The 24632-nt window shown below is 37.3% G+C and overlaps 1 protein-coding gene across 8 annotated transcripts in view; it reads right to left on the reverse strand.

Annotated features, from left to right (window-relative positions):
* Positions 1 to 2216: 2216 nt before the first annotated feature.
* Positions 2217 to 24632, reverse strand: part of YAP1 (Yes1 associated transcriptional regulator) — a 91116-nt gene continuing 68700 nt past the window's right edge. For 4 of the 8 annotated variants that reach the window (XM_064441309.1, XM_064441308.1, XM_064441305.1 and 1 more), the window contains 4 exons: positions 23312 to 23359; positions 11985 to 12115; positions 6852 to 6964; positions 2217 to 6304 (listed from right to left, as the gene is read on the reverse strand). In XM_064441309.1, the coding sequence (XP_064297379.1) occupies positions 6066 to 6304; positions 6852 to 6964; positions 11985 to 12115; positions 23312 to 23359 (531 nt within the window). In that variant the 3' untranslated portion in view covers positions 2217 to 6065. The remainder of the gene's footprint in view (positions 6305 to 6851; positions 6965 to 11984; positions 12116 to 23311; positions 23360 to 24632) is intronic. The other 4 variants (XM_064441311.1, XM_064441310.1, XM_064441307.1 and 1 more) reach the window with 1 other exon arrangement.

The raw sequence follows: 24632 nt of genomic DNA on the forward strand, positions 1-24632 counted from the left end.
ATTGACACAGCCAGTGTCTTAACTGTAGACTTTGAAAGCCCAGAATTACAGCTGGACCTCTCAGAGGCCTGCGGGTCACACTCTGCAACAGCGGATGGTGGGTATGAAAGGATTGGTGAAGTCTGACAAGGGTCACTTGTCAGTCAAGAGAGCTGAGACAATGTTTTGTATGGCTAACAATGAAACTAGCCAGGAAGGACTGAATAAAACTGTCAGCTGTAAAAAACAATCACTGTTAACATCAGCTTGAAGTGCTGGTTAGGAGTCCTCCAACAGGCACAGTGGCACTGGCGTGGGGAGGACTCTGTGCCTCTGGTAGGACCACTCACAGAAATCAAAGTAATGAACTGGGAAAGCTGAACTTTTCCAGTCTCTGGGAAGTCAAACCAGAGCAGGAATCCACCATCGTTCAAAAAAATTGCGCTTGCCAATCACCATCGGTAACAGTGGTTGGGCAGCATGTTTGGAGTCGGACTAATTTCTGCATCATATTACAGACTTCAAACGGGGTGACAGCTGAACTCTGGAGAGGAGGAACTCTGCTCTCCTTTGGGGATGAGCAGGACCTCGCACTACAGTCCCAGTCTTTAGGTGTTAGGCAAGCAAACTCGCAGATGGCAAATACAATATTTTTAAAAACACTAGAGTAACTCAGAAATAAATAACATACAAGGGAGAAGGAGAAAAGGCATCTCAAGTGAGATCTAACATACCATTTTTATGGAGCTCTGTTTTGTTGCTGCAAAGCAATGAAGAAAGTCTCTTGGGCTGCTCTTGACACCCCCCCCCCCCCCCCTTTTGTTTTTTAAATCATTTGCTAAGAAAAAAAAGACAGGAAAATCCAATAAAATTACTTTGCCTCCTATGTTCTAATACAAGCCACTTTAATATTAAAAACACTATAATCAGAGTGACTAACTTCATTCCCATAGAGAGAAAATGATACCAGCAACAGCCTACACCTGTAGCATTCACTGTCACCACCTCTGCATTAAAGAGAGGCATATGTCAGGAAAAGTAAAACAATGAGTTTTCCACAAAAAACATTAGGCAGCTTTGTCAGGTGTATTGCTATTTATGTGTTTCCTATTCAATGTGCTTCCTAAATTGTTTTCCCTTTAGAGAAAAACATTTTTCTCTAATTTTCTCTTTTTTGTGTAAGACACATTAAGTACTGTATATGGGAGTTGGTACAAAGCTCTACGCAATATTCTAAAGACAGTTTGGTTCTTCAGTTAGTGTTGGGTTTATCATTTCATGTAAGCGAAGATTTTTGATGCTGTGCAGATGTCTTCCCGCTTTGATGACATCTAAATTTAGAGGGCGCGGATAACTATTGTTAGCAGTAATAAGTGGCGATGACAAGGGGCAAGCAGCACACCTTTACTCTTCAACAGGAACATATAAACTATGGATGCAGATGCTGTAAATAAAAACTGATGGCCCCACTTTATCTCTGAATGAACCTCCAGATGCTAGACAGATCATGGCCCAATCTCAAATAATTATTTTGTTAATGATCCTAGGTGAAAAATGCTTTTTTTTGCTGATAACTTGCACATTAGCATAGGGAAGACTCAAAGCTTCCTTGGAAGCATACTGTTCCTGGCTTACTGAAACCCATACTTTTTATTTTTAACTAAGTGTTGAAAATATTTCAAAAAGAATTGCCAAGCAAGCCTGGAACACCTGGACCAGATATCCCACCTTGTTGCAGTACAGTCTGTTTAGGGCTGCCTCAGAAGGTCACTCAACTACTGCGACATGTCACCACCTTATACATGGGAGAGAGTGATATCAGCAAACAAAATCGGTGTCTTGTCATGCCCAGGTGCAAGGTGTGATGCTAGGTTTAAATTTAAAGGCTCTGAGTGACTAAACCTAGCTATGAACTCGCGAGTAAGACAAACTGACAGAAGCACTGAGCCCTGGACCTTTAACTAAGAAAACACACAACTGCACCAAATTTCACAGGGTTGGTGGATTCCAATGCTGAAGAGTAGTAACTCTGGGACCGCTAACATGCAAATAGTGTAAGACTTCCGCCAGCACAAACTGCATTACATTAAAAAAAATAAAAACCACAACACCACCTTTCAGAATTTCTGCTTTACAAAAGGTCAAAATGAATGAATCCTGTCAAGATTTTTTAAACAAAAATCTTCAGACACTTTCAAGGTATGTCATTACATATTTCACAATTCGTAAGTCAAAACTTGGAAATGAAAATAGTGTGTCTTTATTGATAGTCTGTCACAAATTACTGTAGAAACTCAGAATTAGCCAAAAATATATCTGCTACGTGGGAAGATCCTGAACATTGCAAGCATATCTGCAAAAAGTGGAAGCTTTCTTACAGGAGATAACAGACGTTCTGTTACCAGCTCTCACTGTAGTGCCATATGCAGCTGAAGTACTGTTTCACACAAACTGTACGAGGCTCAGTAGAGTCACTGTCTCTTCATTATTGCAAACACACAGAGCTGTATACGTTAATGTTAAGCCTTCACTGACTTCAGTGGGACTCACTTTGTCTCTTAGGTGAGCTTGTACACAATGTTTGCAGGACTGGAGTTTATGACTACAGAAGCAGTGACAAGGGGGACGAGAACAGACATACTACAACAGGAATTCCAACAATTCAACGCATTCATCTTACTGAAGGAAATCAGTATCTTTACATACTACTGAATGTTAAAAACAAACAAAGATGTTTAAAGCACAAAGTATATATTTATACCAAATAAAACAACTGAAAAAGTATTACATAAAGAAAAATAATGTAACAGAACGTACTTAAGTACCTAACTTACAGTCATGCTCATATCTAAAAGTAACATCGGTAACTAATATATATAATTTTTGACAAGGGTGCATTTAAGAGTTCTCTAACATACAACATCCTAAATGTGGAGAGTATTTTTTCCAAGATACAGAAAACAAATTATTTTACACAGGCACACCTGTTAATTTGTATAAAAAAAACATGCTTGTAAGTGAAAAGGTCGCTTTAGTACTAATTTACCAGATGTGTGAAAGCTACGTAGTGTTAATCATGTTGAAATTGTCTCTTCTCCTTTGCATTGGTGAGCGCCAACACTGAATGGTATAATATTTGTTCCATATGGTTTACTGACACTGCAACCTGTTCCCAGGCAGGAGCCCTGCCCAGGTGTTGAACAGCACAGTACTGTACAGCCCCATCTGTCTGCATGTAGTGTATTTATAACTAAAAGCTATTACAATTATTACAATGATTTCTGTTTCAATATATACATCAGTATAAAATACTACCCAAAACACTTCCGCATTTCAAACAATTTTAACCACTTCATCAAACAATGCATTTGCTGAATTAAAAAAAAATTCCGAATGAATGTTGATTGCCAACAGTACAGCATCTCTACGGTATGTTTCCTAATAAATGAGAGAACGGAAATGTATTAAAATAAGTATCACAAAACAGAGTTAATGTTAGAGCAGTTCAAGGATTCCCAGTTTGTCAGTATCTACCCTAAGCAGTGCTACCCAAATACAGTATGAGCCATTTAGTGTTTCTACAATGAGAAGAAAACATTCAAATATTAAAGCTGTGACAAACACAAAAGCAAGGAAAGAATATTTGTTCTGTACTCGTCCCTGTTGTAGCAAGGTACAGCATGTCGGGAGTTCGCACTCAGTGCATCGTATGTGCTATGATACCAGGATACAACGGTGGAAGACCACTGAAATGGAATCAACTCTGCATTTCCTTGCTGTTGTGGTGTTATGTCAGACCATTCAAGTTATAACAACTTAGTGTCTTTTTTTTCCTGAAGGGAAGAAGCAAGAATTCATAACGAAATAATAAAAATGCTACTAAAATCCCTATCTTGGACACAATATACTGCTTTAGGAGCTACTGTGTCATTGCACAATATAAGTGGCCTATTAATCGCTGAATTATTGGTGTAGCAGAATATATTTGTCACTGTGGATGTGTTTTGAAAATTGGTATTTTAAAACCTGCCTGTATTCCATAACAAGCCACAATTTTGTGTATTTCAAACACTAATAGCCTTACATAGAGTAGTAAATGTACATTTATAGTGGCAAATTTCAAATCTCTGCCTCTGCTGCTTCAGTTTTTAAAATGAGACTTGGTTCAGAGTTTTCATTCTTTGTATTATGCTAAAACAGAATTCTTTCTGAAGCATTAAAACATCCAAATGATAATAATATGGGGTTTCTTTTGTTTTGCTGATTCATTCCTATCTTGAAAAATAATCAATGTCTTTAAAAAAAACACAAAACAAAAAAACCCCAAAAAATCTCTGCCCAGGAGAAGTTCCTGCTAGCTGAGATTTTTTTCAAAACCAAGTTTCATGCTTACAGTATCTTTATAGTCATGTTATACACCCTTGAAGGCTCATGTTGAGAATGGTGACAGGCCCTTAGAGAGGTGTTAACTGGTGACACTATTATTCATCAGAAAAAACAAAAGCCCCACAAAACTTCATAGCTTATACTGAAAGTTTGATTCATGCTCATTTTGTTCATTTAAAAACACTCTTTGGAAACTGTGTCAACTCCTGCAACAACTTAGTGATACATCTTTTCTTGTTAAAATATAGATAATTCATATTCACCTCTACCCCATGCTAAGCTCTACTACTAATATACACTTCATTACCTGCTCATGTCACCATCTAACACGTATCTTTACATTCTTCTACATATAGTGTCCAGGGCTTATTTTTCACCAAACAGAATTTGGTAACGATTACACTTAGGAGTTTTTCTTGAGGATTTTCTTTTTTTTTTGGTGTTCTAGCCTCTTCATTGCAACTTAGAGTGATACTAATAGTTCAGACTTTTTCCATGCTAACTTACAAGAAACTTTTCATAAAATTTTTCCCATTAAGGCTTTTAAAATCTAAACTCGCTTAGATATCAAAACTGAAAATCAGAAGAGAGATCAGATGCATCTGTAATTTTAAAATTGTTTCTGCTACTTTAAAATGTGTTTTAAAAATGTACATACAACACAGGATTCTAAATTTTACATTGCTGCAATCAGATTCTAATTCAAAGTCTTGCAAATAGACATGAAAAATAAGCCACTGGTCATGGGTTCTAATGATTACATTCAAAGCTAGCCTTTAAAAAAATAAAAAGTTACAGGCAAAACATACTGTTTTATGTACTCACTAGCTTATCAGGCTACAATAGGCATGTTTTAAGTATAAAAAAGCAGACAATTCAGATTTAAATAAGACTATGTGAAATCAGAAAAACCCTTAGATTTCACTATTTTAAAAAAAACACCTATAATTACTTCCCATCCTACAGCTACAGTTAAACCAACTAACAAAAATAATCAAACTATTTTTGACAAACAAAAGTTAGGCTAGAATATGTGGCAACAATCGAAGTTCATATATGTTTCTATGTAAAATGACTCATGATTTACTATAACATAAAATATGAACAAGAGCACTTTGTGACTAATAAAAGAGCTACTAGTAGAAACACTTAATGCCAAACAGTCTTCAGCCCTCCTTTAAGTCATATCTCCAAATCAGTATTGACTGCTTTTGACCAGATACATCATTTTTGGCTTGTCACCCCAGTATGTCATGTTTTACCACTTGCCACAGGCAGCAGGAGACAACTAGCTGAGCAAACTACAAGCAGTGACATGCAGAAATTAACTCTCAAATCTGAGTACTTAGATAAAATGATATGCAAGCGCACACTAGGACAAAAGGAATGGCATTCGTCATCCAAATAGGCTCATCATCCCTCCCCACCCCCCCCCCTTGAACAGTAGTTGCAACAGCAATAGAAAAAGATCAAGAAGATGTTGGTTCTTCAGAGTCAACTGTGGAAAAAAGTCAGCAATATATAACAGCAGCGATGGACAAGGAAGAGCAAAACGAAAGAATCTTGCTGAATATTTGTTCATTTACTTTTTCTGAACACAAGCCAAAGTGTGCCACACTGGCTTGTTCTGAACTTCAGATACAGATGTCCTATTCTCCTTAGATCCTTCACACATTTAGAATTCAGTCTCCCTGAGGCCCCTATAACCAAGTAAGAAAACTCTCTTTATCTAGCTTGGTGGCTGCCAAGACAGATTCCATGTCATTAAGGATGTCAGAGCTCAAAGCCTCATGCAGACTTGGCATCAGTTCTTCTCCTTCTATATTCATCCCATCTCCTTCCAGTGTCCCAAGGTCCACATTTGTCCCTGGAATGGCTTCAAGGTAGTCTGGAAAACGGTTCTGATGGGACGGTATGTTACTTTGGCTGATACTGTCACCTAGTTGTAACACAAAGCAAGATGAGTATTAAATATACTGGAAATTCCAAACCCACAACTTATCAGGACAACTGCTTAAAGGTTAATCGTGTATCTCTTGCATCATACAAGCAACATGATTCATAGAAATCCACCACAAAAACCAGTGACTTGACTGCATTTATTTTTTTATGCTTAAAGGAAAAAGACAACACTGATTCAAATATTGTTTTGGAGCCGTATTAGCAACACTGGATGAGGTACTAGTCTTAGCTCTGAACAAACAATATTACTTAAAAAGGCAAATGGACACAAAAATTCCATATAACAACAGGAGCGATACTATTTATGAGCAATCCCCCATTCTCCCAATAGGGTTGATTATAGCTACGTTTTTCACAAATCTAACCATAATATTTCTGTTATAGAAATAGAAGAAGGTAGCACAACAATGCAAAAAGTATCACAGCTTCTCAGAGTTGCTTGTTTTTATTGCAAAGAAGCTGAGCATTTCATGGACGAAAGTATATTTGGAAAACATGCATTAAGGATGTACACAAAAACAAACCTGTATCCATCTCATCGACACTGTTCAGGAAGTCATCAGGGGTTCTGGGTACACTATAACTGCTCATGCTAAGTCCACTATCTGTGCTTTCATCTCTGGAGTGATACGTTCCACTGTAACAGAAGAAAGGGAGTAAAAAAATGAGGGTAGAGTACTGAAGAAATTCAAATCAATGCTTGTTTTTGAACCAATTCAAGGGCTTTGAAAACATTGCTGTCACGAGAAATGCTCTGTTCTAATAAAAAACTGAAGCCTTTGTGAGACACCTGGGATTTATTTTTTTCAGTCCTTTTCCAATTAAAACCATATTATTTCGATTCAGTTTAACTTGATGAGAGCATACTTAAGCAGCTTTAAAAAACTGCCTACCTGTGTTCTGCATAGTTTTAAACTCTTCACACCCATCCATGGTTAAAAACCATTAGAAGCATATCATAGATAGTCCCTAATGATGATTATTATTATCAATAATAAAATACTACTACTACTACTACTAATGACATACCCTTTCACTCTTCTACAAGGATAAAAAAAAAAGTATTTTGAACTACTAATGTCCCCTCACTTAGTCAACCAGTGAACTGTATTTTTAGGTCACTACTGTTATAAATAGGAGCCATAGTTGGAACTCCTTTAGTGATTCTTCAATTGCTTCCCACTGTTGCATTACTACTAGTTCAGTCGTACTTGTCACGGGAAGAGCGCGCTCTAATATAAATCAAATACTGGTACAGAAGCCATCCTGTAAACAAACCCTGTTCAGAACCATCTTGTTGACAGAACAGTTAACAGAACAGTGATGGCATTCGCTTTCTTACTGCCAGTGGAACAAGCAAGACCAAGAAAGCTGCAGTAGGAAGTCTGGGGGGGTGGGGGGAGAGTAGGCCAGTGTATTGAGTAGCAAGGTTTTTGTAGCGGTAGGCTGTAGGGGTGGCCTCTGTGAGAAGAAACCAGGAGCTGTCCCCATGTCAGACACAGTTGGTTCCAGCTGGCTCCAAAATGGTCCTGCTGCCACCCAAAGCCGAGCGCATCTGTGACAGTGGTGGTACCTCTGTGATAAGGTATTTAAGAAAGGGTAACAATCCTCACTGTGCAGCAGCTGGGAGAGAGGAGTGAGAAAATTTGAGAGAAACAATTCTGCAGACACCAAGGTCAGTGAAGGAGGAGGGGAGGAGGTGCTCCAGGTGCCAAAGCAGAGGTTCCCCTGCACCCCATGAAGATGACCATGGTGACACAGGTTGCCTCCCTGCAGCCCATGGAGGACTACAGTGGAGTAGATATCCACCTGCAGCCCATGGAGGACCCCATGTTGCAGCAGGTTAATGTGCCCTGAAGGAAGCTGTAGCCCGTGGAGAGCCCACACAGGAGTAGGTTCCTGGCAGGAGCCGTGACCTGAGTAAGCAGATGTAGAAATATACCATTACATCACCCTCACTGCATCTCCTAATACCCAAGCTTCACAAAATATTTTCAAAATCTCTATTTCTTCAGGTTGTGGTCGCATTCACTGAGAATCCTAACTGATTTTTCAGCTTAAATACTAAATTAAGATCAACTTGAGTTACTGTTCAAATTAGCATTTGAAGACATACTTATCCCTCTCATAACGTGCTTATGAAATACATAGCGTATGCCTTTTTGTTGAGTATGAAGAACCAAACGTGATGGCTGAACAGCTATTCAACATCAGAGGCCAGTAGAATGCCATCAGCCACGAAAATATGTATGTTAGATTTCACAAAGACATCTTTGCCATACAAGAAAGAAACCTAATATTTCTTTATAATTAAATAATATTTTTTTTAGATTGACTTAAAAATAGTATCACCACACATTTGGTAACAATCCTAATAATTAAGCTATTTAAAACTTCTGTGAAAAAAATGCTGGTTTACTTTGTGGTATAAAATACTGAAACCAGAACTGAGACTATGCTGAACTAAATCACTCTAGCTGTGAGGGCTTTTTGGCTACTGCTCTCACACTTGGAATGTCCAGCCCTTCTCTTCAAATTAATATACATTTCCTCTTTCTTCAACAAGGATTTCTTCATTTAGTAGTCACATCACCCAAAATTACTGCATGCACCTAAACTGCATTACCCAAAATAGAGTGGATGCTTCTTCAACTAATACTTGTTAAAATGCGTGTATACAAAAAAAAATATCCCAATTTAGGAGTTAAACAGAGAATTAGTGTCACTACCAATATACATCTAATAGACAAAAGTATATAAACAGCGTGGCAAACCAAATGGTGAAATAATCTAATAAAGTCTGCATTGCTGATGTCTCATTTAAATAACTAAAATATACCACAGTGACAGTAAGTACTGAAAACAGCAGGCAGAAGACTGACCATGTAAATGAAAACACTACTGTACATTTCTCAAATTGCTCCAATGTAGCAATTATTTTCTGAGTTTTTTTCATGTTCTGTTTATGTAGGCTGTAGAAAATAGTCAACTACCTAGACTCTGGATATCCAACTTTGGTACCTAAAGTCAGGAGGACTGTCTCACCAGGCACTTTATATATACACCCTATAAAGACAGAAAGTCTGAACTTTAACATAAGGGACATCAAAGAGATCTTTAGGGCAAAACTATTGGACTGCTACATCTGATTCAGAGATAGCAGCACATATCCACAAATGACCTTTTTTAAAATCCCTTTCCCTTACCCGTATGTGGGAATTAAGTGCAGTGATGTACATACAATTACCTAGACAGGGACGATGCTCAGACCAAAATGCAAATGAACATATTCTGAACAAAAGTGAGATACTGATTTTCAGTATTTTCTGTGGGGTAAGGGCTACAGAAAAAGCCCAGTTAAACATATATGCAACTAGGCAAGTAGTATTATTTTTGTACTTTACAGTAAATAGTCCTTGCTAATTATCAACCTGCCAAAAAATTACAAACACATGAATTTGCCCTTTCTATCTTTTTTCCTGTTTCTAATTAAAGATCCATCATTTTCTATTTCATGCATGTAGACACACAATGGATAAACTGCATTAGTCTACTGCCGTGGCCATTTGAAACCTGAAGATGCATTTCTTCAGGTCAGAAACCAGTTTTTTTTAAGATGTAAGGATTCTACATCATTTAAGAACAAATTTCAAAATACACCTGGGCTCAATTCAAGCTAGTATGTTACATGAAGGCCATCATCTGTCTACGGAGGTTTCTCATAGGAAAGCAGGTCAACTTTAAGATTTCTTGTCCTTTTAATGCCTTGGGACAGGGCCCAAGTTAAGGACAGTTAAGGCTCACACCACATTCCAGGATATATTCCATGGAGGACAATCCCTCCCTCTAACAAAAAATGAAGTCTTCTAATCAGATTTGTTTGTGGAGGAGATAAGTCTTCTTGAAGGGCTTACCCAAAATTTGGAAACACTGCTTACTTCCTTAGGGAGTTTAACAACAAAACACACTACTTTCTTCTCCATGTCCAAGGCTTTTTTTTTTTCTTACTTGGTTTTCTCCAATATATATAAAGCATTGGGTACCTTGAGACAGAATCTTTCCTCCCACTCTCACAGTAGCACACACAACACTAGCACAGATAACACTTCATGCAGTAGGAGAAAAAGCTTAAGAGCAACAGATGTTATTTACATAATGTAAACTATATGAATGACAACAGATTCCACTGGCAAGATGGAGGGTATGTTCTTGCACCATCTCCACTGAACTTCACTGAGAACTAGAGTGAGGATAGAATATACAAAATGACAGAGAAGAATGCCTGGCAAAGGCAGAAAATGAAACAAACTTAAGCTAAGCTGATGGAATATCAGTAGCTGGAAAAGCTACACACAATGATAGTACATCTTCAGGGATGAAGAGCCTGAGTATGAGATATCACGAGCATTAAGTTATTTAAAAGAATATGGGGAGGGATTTGTAATTGCAGCAAAGTTTACAAAGATTTTAACAGTTTTCAATATCTAAAATTACAAGTTATTTAAGCTTGTCCTATTCCAAAATTATGTCAGTTCTAACATGGTGTGGACTTCTTACCTTATGAGCAGGTTTGAAACTGTATTTGTGGCAAAAACCATGGAAGACTAACATTGAAAGAATCAAGATGAATTTAATGGGGTTTTCCATGAATATAATAATGTACCATTAGAGAGAAGGACGAGTATGTTGTTAAACTCCATGAGCACTTACAGTAAGCATCCTACAGTTAGGCTAACATTTCAAAGGAATGTAGAAAAGTAGTGATGAACTCTGACAGAATACATCATTTCTCTCTTTTATGGTAGGGGATGCTGAGTTCATACCAGTTTAAAATGCTGACAAAATATAGTCCAAAAGAACAACAAAATTAACTACTCGATGCTGCTGAAATGTTAGTAGGTTTTTACTCCACTAATTCAAAGTTTGTGCGGCTTGGAGATTTGAGTGCTTTACCATTTTCATCTTTTCTTTCCAGCATGCTAAGGAAAAAAAACAGATACAACTTATCTCAAGCTGCAGAAGTTGCTCCAAAGTTCTAATGGCTAGTATGAAGCATTTGCAATCTGTAATTAGAACAGTATTTCCTACAACACATTCCAAATCAGAGGGCTTAAGGAAAAAGATACATGAAAAAGACTAGTCTATGCTGCAAAATTCTAAATCTTGAATTAAAAGATCCGCTTCAAAAAAATACAGCATTTAAAATGAAACATGCCACTATATGTAGACCTAACATTAACAGGGTAAAAATACTGCTTAATTAAATACCTGAAGTGGAGGGGAGGGGTGAATGGAGAAACCTTAAAATGAACCTCAAGGTGTAGTCCTAAATGTGCCTCACAGTTCATTTGATCTCACAGCAAGCTATTCACAAATTCTTCTGAGTCAGTAATTTGAAATGACTGTTAGTCAACAGATTATGCAGAGGCAAACATGTTATGACTTTGAATAAAAAACCTTCCTACAAGTCTGAACAGACTACTTCCTCCCACAGGAGACAGCTTTTAATCCTCAACTTTTACTAGACTTGCCATTTAAGGAAAGATTCATTTACAGCTGTGGCTTCTGGCACAGACAGATGTTCAAAATAAACTATTACACGTACCAAACAGAATTCTAAATCAATTTGTTCCCCTCTAGTAGCTGCTCCTACAAACCTGTTGAGAAAGGGATCAGAACTATTTGTAGTCATTGTTCTCAGTTCCTGAGACATTCCAGGAGATGACACGGGATTTTGAGATCCACCGTCTTGTTCCATTGTTGGAAGCTGGCTACGGAGAGCCAATTCCTAAAACAGGAGGAGGAAGAGAAAGAAAGATCACGTTAGGCATTTGAATGAACTTTTCAGATACACAAACACATGACATGATAGATAATTGATGCTTTTAGTGTTTTCAGTTACAAGATTTAAATGAAATTAAGTTTCTGAAGAAAAAGCAAAAATTTTCACTGGCTTCAATAATGAAAACTTCCACCAGTCAAGCCCAGTATTATAGATATCTTTATCAATATTAGATATTTATATAATTTACAGTGAAGTCTCCGTACATTTACACAGATCTTTCCTAGTTCACTTCAATGTCATTTTACTAAGTCTATTCTTAAGATCAAAAAAAGAACTGTAAACATTATCTGACCCCTAAGGTATGTCTGTCTAACTCTGCTGACTAGTACTTTTCCCCCATTTCTTTTCAGTTCTGATTTAGTCCCTGGTTTCCTCTTTACCTTGCTTGTTTCATTCAGCAAAATTTAAAGTCTTTCCCTGCAAGTTCCATTCACTCCTCCTGTTTGAGGAATACATTTTGAAATTTCTGATTGATCAAATCAGTGATTTGTCCCATACATAAATCTTAAAGCTCTTCAAATCCCTAGCAATTTCTTAGTAAGACGCTGTACTTCTGAAGTAACAAACCTATATTACAGATATATTTTTACACATCTGACTGTGTACCAACTTGAATCAATCCATTGATAAAGCTTGTCATTACCATTTAATAAGTTTTAACACAAAATTAAAGGTGGGTGGAGATAAGCATCATTTTATGAAATTTCCAGTGGCCCCCCTCTCCCTTTTTAAAAGGTAATCTATGAATTACACATGTAAAAAATACAAAAATTCTCTCCTAAAACACCATCAATGGCTCACCCAGTCTGTGCTTTGTTAATGTAGAGACTGGTAAAGAAATTGGCTGGCTATCTTGTTACCGTTAGTAGAATGTGGTTTCCAGGCTGTGCCTGGGATGCTAATCTCAAGCAAACCCAATCTTTCAGTCTTCACAATACTCAGTATTTCTCACTTGTAAAATGAGAGGCTTTCATCCACTCTCAATTATGAACCTAAGGACTAGTGTAGACTTTTAATATCTAAAAATAACCTTTCTCCAATTCTTCAAAGTGATTTTTTTTTTTAAATAAGGTTATTTTCTTTTCCAGCAGATTATGCCAAATGTTGAATGCTTCCCTACCACCTGTTTTTCCTTCTTTTCTGATCTGCATATGCTTCACTCCCATTCCTGTGGGTTATTATTCTACATATCCCAAGTTTCATGTCTTGTACTAGAAGGTTTTCTCACTGCAGTTGATTAGACCTTTGCAGAAAGTGTACAAACATACCACTGTTTTTTGTGTTCGTCACACCCAATTGCCTCCTCCAAGTAAACCCAGTTTTCTGCTCACCACCACTTACTTGATCACTGCTCTAATAAATAGTAGTAATAATGCTTCTCCCCATTTTCAGGTCACAGGATGGTAGGCACCTTTTAATAATTTCTATAAGCTTATCCATATGATTTTCATTTGCTAATGTAATAAAACCAAGTGCAAAGACTATATAGTAAGGTATTACTTCACAGCTAAGTTTACAGATTTCTACCAGTCACATTAGCCTTGATACAAAGAAGGTGGACTCAATCTATTTAACAAAACCGAAACAAAACAAAAAAGGGGGGTGGGGTGGTTCCTGGAATGCTTCCAAAATGGTGATCTGAAGAAGGCAGAAGGTTTAGAGCAGCCATCCCAGAAATGGCTCAAGAACCACTCGCTCACATCACAATCTTTATGCCCTTCCTCTGGAGATCAGAATTCTTCCAGATGTCACCTGAGCCTTCTCTTCTCTGAGATACTGCCTTTGTGCGATGTAGCTACTATTAATTAATTCTATCTTGCTATTTGTCCCGTGAGAAAAAAGAGGAAGGGAAATTTAAAAAAATCCACTTGATTTTGCACCAATACTTCCAGAATATTTTCAGCCTTGGGTTCATAACTGGAATAGAGCACACCTTCCTTCCCCACTCTGATAGCAGAGCTGCCAAACTGCGTGCTCTGTTCTTACGTAGCTACAACTACCTGGCTGTGGCAAGAATGCTCTGTCCTTCCTCCTTTCTCTCTTCCTTTGATCTGTGAGTTGCGTTTTTATTTCCCTAGGCTGCAGTGCCCAACTAAGATGAAGCGAAGGGGCCAAAAGTGCCAGTAGCCTGAGGAAGAGGCTTAATGACACACCAGGGCCCCAAAGAGTAATGATGAAGCAAAACCAACACTGAGTCATTTCTGTATTTAAAAGCACTAAAGTGATGTATCTTATTGTGTTGTAGGCCTGGCCTTTCCAATCAGCACTGCCTCGTGATGCAATAGTTTGGGTGGGGGAAATCCTTATGGGTTCTCGTTTTCAAGAGCTACTGACACCAGGGAAGAAAAAAAATGACAATTTTCTCTGCTGTACCTTAAGAAAAAAAGAGTCAGTACAAAGGAATAAGCTATTTGGAAAAATGGGAAAGTTACCTTTGTGTATTCTAAATCCTTAGGAGGGTAGGTGATATTCAGGTTTCATTGATTTATAAGCTTGCTAAAGTTCATAAATTTATGAACTTGCTAAAGCTCAGTTAAAGAAGAAAAATTACATTTCAGTGAAGGCCCAAATAAGAAGAAAAGTATTAAACCAGGAGAGAGAACTGTATTCTGCTTATTGTTAGGATGTAAAATGTAGTGAAATAGGTTTAATATTAATACTACTTTTATCCCTGTTTCAACAACAACAGTGCTAAAAGTGCAAAACTACAACTATTTTTAACTATTTGTAAGTAACATTAATGCTACCTATTCCGGAAGCAGAACTACAGCACTTCTCCCTAGAAAGAATGTTATTTCATTACTCATTCAAGTAATAAATTTATGTCAATCTGGGAGTCTGAAAGAGAACGGAATTACCAAAAAAGACGAGCTATTCAGAAACAAATACAGAGCAATTTTTAATCATTCCATAAGATATGCACAGTTTTCTACAAGCCCTAAAAAGTGTATTAAGACTATTTTTCCTAAAACATGCAAGTAATGGAAACTAAAGTTGTGTTGCTTGAAGAATGACCCCTTTATTTCTTCTTCCTTATAAAACTTATTTTCAATAAAAAAGTTATGTGTTTCCTATACTTACAAAAAATGTATGGGAGTGTACAAGCCTCTCCTAGCTCCAAAGACAGCAATGTGAACTCTAGGCTTTTAGTTCATGCTTTAAAATATATCCTTTATTAGAAGTATTTAAAGTCTGGAGGCAAAAATAAAACCATGACAAAATCCTGGCTTAGATTTCTATAACTTGATCTCATCCTATTTTTGTTACTATGTCAAACTTTTTTTAAGTACCTCTGGGAAAACAAAAGCTTAGCATTCCTATTGTTAACACAAAGCTGAATTTTGGTTATTGTACAAAAGACCAAAATGATCTGTCATCTCCTCAAGCAAAGTAATTTTAAAAATAAGGTCAGCATTGTGTAATTTATCTGACTGACCTTATCCATTTTGGTTTTTTATAATTGCATACAGATTAAGTTTTACATGAAGTTCCAGGTCATTTACACCATGTCCAAATTAACTTTAGAAAATTACTCTTTTCAGAGCATTTCTATTTTTATCTTCATCGCACTTTTGAGGAAAGTTAAGAGTGGAACTCACGTATCATATTCTTACTGTATTAAACATATGACATGCTACTCAACTTGAATTGATATAGCCTTATAATTGGGTCTTTTTTTGTAAATTTACTTTTAAATGGCCAATTGTAACATTTCTGCCCCAAAACACTGCTTAACTGTCAAATGATCCACAGGCTTCACTGGGTTGTGAGAGAAGTATTAGGAGAAAGAAGACCACAATACTTCGGGGCAGACTTTCAGCACCAGTTATTTCTTCAGACTAAGTATTTACATTCTTGTTGAGGGCCAAACTTACAGCATATGTACTAAAGAAACAGGGAAAACATGTGGACAGATGAAGGCAAAGGAATTCAGCAACGAGGAGTTATGCAATCAATGAAGAGTAAGGGGGAAACATAAATCATTCAGTGTTGCAATCATGAACACCAGCAAAATTAAAGAGGTAATACTGATAGAGTGATAGGTAATTGTATTGTATACACTTGGCAAAGAACTCAATGCCACATACTCTCTTCTGCATAAACATTCTCTGAACAAAAGCTTTTAAGCAACTCCATTGCAAGCACAGATAGGGCAGCATAAATTGGAATAGACATTTGTAAATACAGTCTAGCTTCTTGGCTGGTTTTGCAGTCTTTCACTGTGCCACTGCTTCACACTCCTCTTCCCATTGACCTGCCCATGGCTCCAGTACTGCACCTGCCCAGCCAGGGTGTCTCAGAGCTCCAGTAAGGCAGGTACGTGTCAGCAGGAGTCAGCAATCATGAAGGTCATGCAGAGCTGGATGGCCTCCCTCTACCAATTTTTATTTGCTGCTAGCAAAAGCTGTTATTCACGGCCAGCTCGTACTCAGGTCAACATGACTCATATCTTCTGCTGACCAACTGCTTTAGCAGTACCTCTGTGATTAAGTTTTGCAACCGCAAGCAGCACCAGTGACTCCATGAAATCCATTCAGTGAGCTACAACTCATACACAGCCACAGAATGTGTCCCGAACCAATTAGGGGCATAAAAACCAGATAAAGGCAATGAATGGAGATCTGATTTACTCTGTAGACTTTTAGACAGGGTATTTATCCATAAAGATCTACATTCACAAGCAAGCAATAAAATTATTTTGTTAATCCGTAAAAGTTAGGTGCTGCAAGCAGAATCAGAGCTTCTGAATTTTCAAGTTACTCGTAATACTAGAGTATATGAGTAGAACATGAGAATTACATTTCCCAGTTCAACCAACTGAGAGTGTAAAGCAAACTCCACAGCTTTTGTCACACAAACCAATACACAATGTTTCGCTTAGATCTATGGTTTTCAACAAGGAAGGAAGCCATACTATTTCAAAGCCAAAGAACATCTAAGGCACTTAGTTTCCAAGATGGCTGAACAAAAGCAATGTTGTTTCTGCAGTAAAACTAGCTGAATTCCACATTTTGTATATTTTGATGGCAGCCAACATACCCTTCCCCCGCAAATCTAGCCCTTTCAATAGCATTTGCCTATTTATGTCCAACCATGCTTGCAGTCCAACCATCTAGGCAGTCTTTAAAGTACTACCTTATTGTACTGCTCATCAGAAGTACAAGAGACTTAAATAATAATTCCCGATGCTGACAAAACTTTCCATTTTAGAAGTAGACTTTTTTAGACAGGGCAGAGGAAGATGTGTGCCTTGATCTCTGTCACTGTGGGTCACAACCCAGGGGCAATTCCACAGTGACTTTTTACTGGTAGTTACAGAAGGCCTTTGACTGCATATTCTTACCCCTCCCTTCAGCTGGAACTAGCATTTGTATGGCCATACACTAAGACAAGTCAGAAAAACAAGCCTAGCTGAAAAATAATTTTTCTGATAGGTCAGTTGTCTGATCTGTCTTGCAGTGTAGCCACACCAATGCTTCCACTACTAAATTATGAAAAAAACCCAATGTTAAACACATCCTGCTCTGCTGCCTTAGTAAGGCAATCTCTGGTAGACAGCTGAGTTTAATGTCTTAAACTGCTGCAGTTCAGTTTGCCAGAGCATGTCTACCAGACCTCTCACTCAGAAGTCATTTTATTGAGAAGCAAATATTTTGCTTAAAAAATACCACACAACTCCGCAGCTGCAGTCTTCAGCCCCAGTTTCGGATGGCTCTAGACAGCTGATTAAGCCTTCTTCTGAATTAATTTCTAAAATGATGGCACTGCATAGGTATGCTGCCTTACCTGTAAGCCTTGTGGTACTCTATAACAAAGCTCTGTGCAACTAATGCAGAGTAAATGACAGGTACTTAGATTATCTGAACTAACCTTTAGCTACCTAAAATAAAAGTGATTTCCTAGAAACAGGTGCCAATATAAGTAGGGGGAATCTGCTAAGATTTGTTGTTACATGCTGAATTTACTGCCACAGAATAAAGTCAGTTCACTAGTAACAAAGTTTTTTGGAAGGTGATCCAATGAATAACAACGGTTTGTTACCTAATGAAGTAAAACACTCCTGCTAACGATAATATATCAACAGTTCATTGATAATTGAGATAAATGTATACAATTGATTTCTGCCTACTTGGAATCTTCAAGTTACTTACGATATCAAAGATGCTGCTCAGCTCCCTTATCTGTATAACAGTTCTCCAGTAATATTTTGTTACTGACTTTGGCAAGTAAGAAATCAGTAAAAATTTCTGTTCATTGTACAAAAGAAACATCTAACAGAACACTTGAAACCATGAGGGACAAAGCAAACCTTACTAATAAAAAGAGCTATCAAGTGAATAAAACACACCAAAAGGAGGGATACAATATCTACTTCCAATAAAATGAGAAGATTCAGGTATTATTTGTGACTATTGTTTTTAAAAAGTTAAATCGGAAGCAAAATTTTTAAATGGGAAAAACACTTTGTTCAAAACACTTTTCACTGTGCCTTAGCTAGCCCTCCTCAAAACTTTTCTTAGAGTAAGACATATCACAGACCATTTTCTCTATCAAATATCAAGCAATAAGGCAAATTAAAACCAAGGGACACAACTCAGCTATGAATCTGCTGGGACTTGTTATTTTCTTCCTCAATCTTGTAAATGTAATTTTCAAAAATGTTTCTGTATACCAGTGGTCATATCTTCACTGGTCAGAAAAGCCAAAAAAGACTGGCATCAGTGTGTCATATCTGTTAAAAAAAAAACCACCCAAACCAACAAAAACCCCACAAAAAGCAACAAAAACCCAACACCACTCCCCCAGCATCAACACCCTTGATGCACTCAAGTCAAGTCATTTATCTGAAGCTGACCTAGATTAAAAACACGTGGAAGGGTGGGAAACAAGAGATTCAAGGGACAACACTTCAGGATTCACTAAACATACTAACAAAAATAACTATTGCCCATCATTTCCACTAAGATTTGAACATAAGTATATCTTGTTATTTAAAGACATATTATAGGGGAGGGAAAAAACCTCCCAAACCTCAAGTCCTCAGCAAAACATCCAGCGTCACTAACATCATGGAAGTTCAAGAGTACAGAATTAAGGACTGTACTGGTATTTAACAATGCACTCCTTATTTTCTAGAAAATGTCACAAATCTGACAGTAACACAGCTTTGTATTGGTGTACACAGAAACTGATTGAAAAAAATCCTTTACTGAAAAATAGTAACAGTGTCCTAGGAAACTAATACTTTCCTGGAACACTGGAAGTCGCCTCAACTAAGCTGATGAAAGATGTCAAACACCAGCTAAAATGAACGTTTTTTTAAAAAAAGAAATCATAGGAAGCTAAAATAATATTTCAAACCCAGTAACTATTCAGTACTGTAAGGGCTCGTATTTTATGCAATAAGAGCAAATACCAAAAAATTATGAAAGAAAACCAAGTGATTCAGCGAACGGTGACAGACTGGCCACGTCTTTACAAATTCTTCACTGAGAAGGGGAGTCTGCAGAACATCACTCAGAAGTTGATAAGAAGTAAGTCCAGGGCAACAGGACAGAGAATATGAGAGGTACCTCATAAAATAAAAAGGACAAAGGAATGGAGACAATGAACAGAGACCACATTCCAGGTATGCAGAACTATCAAGAAAGCAGCACAGACATAACACAAAGGTAAGCTGGACAACACAACTGAACAGAGTAGCAAGGAAGCAGGGCAGTATTTGGTTCTCAGACAGGGATCTCCATTCAGTGCTCGAAACAAGCAGCAGATACAGAATGAGCAAGCATATACAGAAGAACCTATCATGTAAACGGCTACGTAGTATCCTGATCTTACCAGCAAATACCGTAATACCAGCAGCAGAAAAACACAGAAATCTTCCAGTTTTAGCACAACATCCAAGAATAATGCCATCAGTACCTCAGTAGTATTTGCCTCTCTCTCTTTCCATTGTATACCTGAAAGCAGGAAATCTGTTACCTAACGTCTAGCCTATTTTATGATTTATACAGAAGTTGACTGACATCTGCTTTAGGTGAGACATTTCTGACAACTGAATGCTATTTGCAGGAAACTGGAAGGAGAGCTACTGGGGATGGAAAGAAAGTCAAGTCACTCAATCTCTTAACTAAGACAGGTAGGCATCTTTAAGGTGTTCACAGATCACTGTTGATGATGGGCATAAGTAACTGTACAGATGCTTGGTGTTTTCAAATTCCCTGGATGCATCAATAGCTCTTGTTTACAGTAAATGTGGAAGTTATAATTTTTGCTTTAAATACCTTTGACTTGAACATCTTTAGAATTATAATAAAATACATCCTCATTCAAACAAGAAGTGTCTTTCACGGTACTTGCTACAAAAGATGAAGCCAAGCAATTGTTTAATCTTCCCAGGAGTTAAGTGCTAAGGCCTCCATATGTAACACTTTGTTAGTATCACTACAGGATACTACAGTATCATGGCAGAGAGAGAAAAACTGGCAAGGACACAATTTTCACCCAGTACCAAAAAAACCTGACCAAAGATATGGATACAAGTGGCACTGTATCCAGGTTATGTGGACAAAAATGTCAAGAAGGAAGAGGAGGTTGGGGTGGATACAGGATGATGGACTGGATGACCTCCACCAGTCCCTTGCAACCTATTTGATTCTGTGAATAAGAAAAGCTCAGAGACCCAGTTAAAAGTAAAGGAACATTTCTCAGTTTTTTTTCATCCATAGAGGCAAGCTTCAAGAATGCCGGTGTAATATAATTTATTTACGAAAGGAAGACCTTGACAATCCCTCTCTAAAACAGACTTAGTCTCCCCACAAATAAGAGCGCTGAACATGTGAAGATTTTATTTTCAGTACTTCTTAAAAGAACATCTATATTTTATCAAGAGAAGCTATTATTCTTCCCCCAAGCACAGGTTTATCATCATGAAAGCAGATAATTCCTCTAAAAGTCATTAATTTTATTCACAAAGGAAAGAAAGGATTGGTCAAAAAGAAAAAGTTGACCAAAGAAATGTTTGTACTTTCTACATTTTTCACAGATTCCTTAGGTTGACTATGGCCTGATAGGATGTACAGATTTGGACTTAGATAATAGCATCACTGGAAAAGGCAGACAATATTTGCCTCTATAGTACAAAGCCTCAAGAAGCATTTAGAGAACAATTTTCAGAAGCAGTTCTCTAAGCACCTTCTTCTACATGTGGCTGCTTGCTACATTTCTGAGGTGACCCATGAAAACACAGAAAATATATTTAGATGATACAACATGAACAATCTAGTGCTACAGAACTTTTAAGTTGACATGATTGCCTACTTTTCTATCCACCAGATCACTCAAACACAGCTTGACTCATTAGCAAGTGCAAACTAATAAAACTGATCCCAGGCAGGTGACTATACAAGCGAGCCTGGTATGAAGCCAGTTTAAATGTAACTGGAATCCTGATTTTTGCATAAATCCTTTCATCAGTTCCCATCCCAAACAAAGCAGAGTGACCACTACATATATATTTAATGAATTATCAATAAGGTCCCTTGTAGTTTTTGCAGCTTTTTAGTGTTTTAAGCCAGAATTTCCAGAAGTTCCAAAAATCTGATCTTACTGAGTTAAATATGAAACTGATCCCAAAGTTCTCCATTTGCTGCATATTTCTGAGCTGGAAACAGGAAGAAATTACTGTGGAAGAGTGAAAAATTGTATGACAGGGCTTCAGGCATACAAGAAAACACAGAATACACTTTTGGCATTCAGTAAGAAAAACATCCCTTCTGAATGACCTAATTGTGGCAGAAGATAAGGTGTTTCCAACTGGTGTGGAGGAGTGTGCTTCTCTGTTTATTCCCTTGTATACCAGCAACTCTTACACAATTTTGTTGTCCTCCTCCATAATAGGATCTAATATTGATCAATGAGATCATTATGTGGTTAATGCTCTGTAAATGAGTTTTACTTTTAGAGCTGCACTGAAATTGCCAAACAAGAAAGTATTTTTTCCAGGGTGTCACTACTGTTCCTAAGGTCTGAGGTGTTTGTTGTTCGTTTTTTGTGTGTGGGTTGTTTTTTTTTGTTTTGTTTTGTTTTTTGTTGTTGTTGTTTTTTTTAAGATGATCTTCTCCAGAGAACTAGCAACATAAAAATTTTGTGGTACTCTTCAGAATGCAACGGTACACCAGTAGTCATGGCTTCTGAACACAGGATACTTTCGTTTATTCTGTTTTTCTTGCCTAGTGCTTATAGTGTTTTTCTTAGAAAAACAAAGTACAATACAAGCCAATATATTGTCCTAAGAACCAGTAGATTAAGAATACTGTTAGCAATAGCAAGTAAGAAGCTCTCTGAATATATCCATAAATCCACCCTTTCAGAGATTCACTCCATATTCAACTTCTTAAGAGCCTAAAAGAAATCCGCATTGAACTGTTTATTATGCTTCACATTTTAACCAATTTTCTTTTGGCCTGAGCTTGGGAGGCTTTTCCAAATTGTTGTTTCCTATACAGAAAAGGTATCTGCGCAGGGGCCTGTCAGATGTCAAAATGGAATAATTACATATTATATCCCCATAGCAATTATTTTGTTAGTCTAACCTATTCAAAAACTCTGTCACACTGTACATGCCTAAAAGTCATAAATATTTCAAGTGACTTTACATTAACTGATTACAGATAGCCATCCTTAAGATCATACCCGTTTAAACAAACTGATAAGAACATTCATATGAACAGCACTTAAAAGTCACAAACTACTACCTTAGATATACTGGGAGGCTTGCTTTAAATACACATCTTGATGACATCGGGGCTAGAACAGCAGTATCCTCAAGAATGCTAAACAAGAAGGTTGTTTTCAATGCAGAAAAAGGTGCAATGAATTCCTCATTTGCTTTTAAATATAGATATAGTGTTGTGGTAACGCAGCACTCTTAAAAATAACATTAGGGTCATGACCAAAGAAGTGGTTCAAAAATGTGTATGGCAGAGCTTGGTTTTTTTGGTTGTTTTTTTTTTTGTTTGTTTTGTTTTGTGGTTTGTTTTTTTTATAGAATGCCTTTATGTAGCAAAAAGTTCCTCTGCTAGCCTAATTTAATGCTTCATTTTTCTAATTATGCTGAAACATCAGTTAAGAGCCTACCTGATGTTTTGGAGAATTTGCTGTGCTGGGATTGATATTCCGCAATGCCTAAGAGTAAAAATAAGATGGATAAAAATTACTTTAGCTGCACGTTTTGCCTATGCAGGCTGTCTTATAAACACCATCTTGTAGTATCAAGCCCCCAAGACAGGCCAGATAAGACAGGATAAGGGAGTTAAGAAACTATGAAAATCACGACAGAGTGAAACAAAACTCACAGATTTACCAAGGATGCATATTTGACAGATAAGCTCAACGACCAGGGAAAACAACATGAAGGGAACTGGCTGTCACCTGGTCCAAAGTTAGTCAGGTTCTCAATGACAACTGAGGCAAGAAGACAATTAGAAGGCCTACCTAGAAGCATGCTAGCACAGGGTAAAATGTTTGCTGGTGGATTAATAGCAAAGCAGGAACAGCAGAAGCCCAGGTGCTTAAGCGGAGAGAAAGTCCTGATGCCACCTTTGCAATGTATTCTTACCTAGAATACTATAAAAAGTAACAGCTGTAAAGATGACCCATCTTACACCAAGAGATGCTGAAGATTCCTACAAAACAGGCCTTGACTACAATGGGGATAACGGGAGTCAGATTCCAGGACAGAATACTGCAGGTGATGAAGAAAGAGAAAAGCTGACTTTGAGGACATTAAGATATTATCCTCTCCTGATACAAGGCCCATCACCCAAAGTGAAAGGGAACAGGGTAAGATTTTAGAAGGTTTTCCTCAAGGAAACGATTAGTGCTTTCCCTGGTAGTGTCAAAAAAACCAAAGAATATCCTAAGTATCTAGCACAGACGGTAGTAACTCTTAAAACATTCAGATGGAAAAATTGAACCAGAAGGCTTAAAGTCAAAAGGAAGTCAAGCCTGAATTCAAAATCCAGAGATTCCAATGTCCAGTCCTACACTTTAACATTTGCTACAGCTATATTCATAGAGTAGAAAAATACTGAAAAGAATAGTTTGCAGCCTAATTATGAAGTTTGAAGTTCTTCAGTATTAAGAAAACCACAGGTTCAAAATGCAGCACGAGTGATTCAGTTGTTCCATGCTCCACTCCACTGTTTAACAGATAAGATTTTATCAAAGTGTCTCCTCAGTGAATCTTATATAAACTTTAAAAGTACTTCGAAATCCTACAGAGTGCAACAGGTTCTAAAAGTGAAAGACTTTCCTCCACTTAAAAGGGAGAACTAAAGCAGCTGTGGGAACCAACTTCTTGTCTTTTTGCATGACTTGGAACTCAATGAATATGAAATATATTCTCAAGAGGAACATCCAAATCGTATCAACAGTGCATGATGTCATCCTCATCGTA

Source organism: Phalacrocorax carbo, chromosome 1 (assembly GCF_963921805.1).
Source record: "Phalacrocorax carbo chromosome 1, bPhaCar2.1, whole genome shotgun sequence".
Lineage (NCBI taxonomy): Eukaryota > Metazoa > Chordata > Aves > Suliformes > Phalacrocoracidae > Phalacrocorax > Phalacrocorax carbo.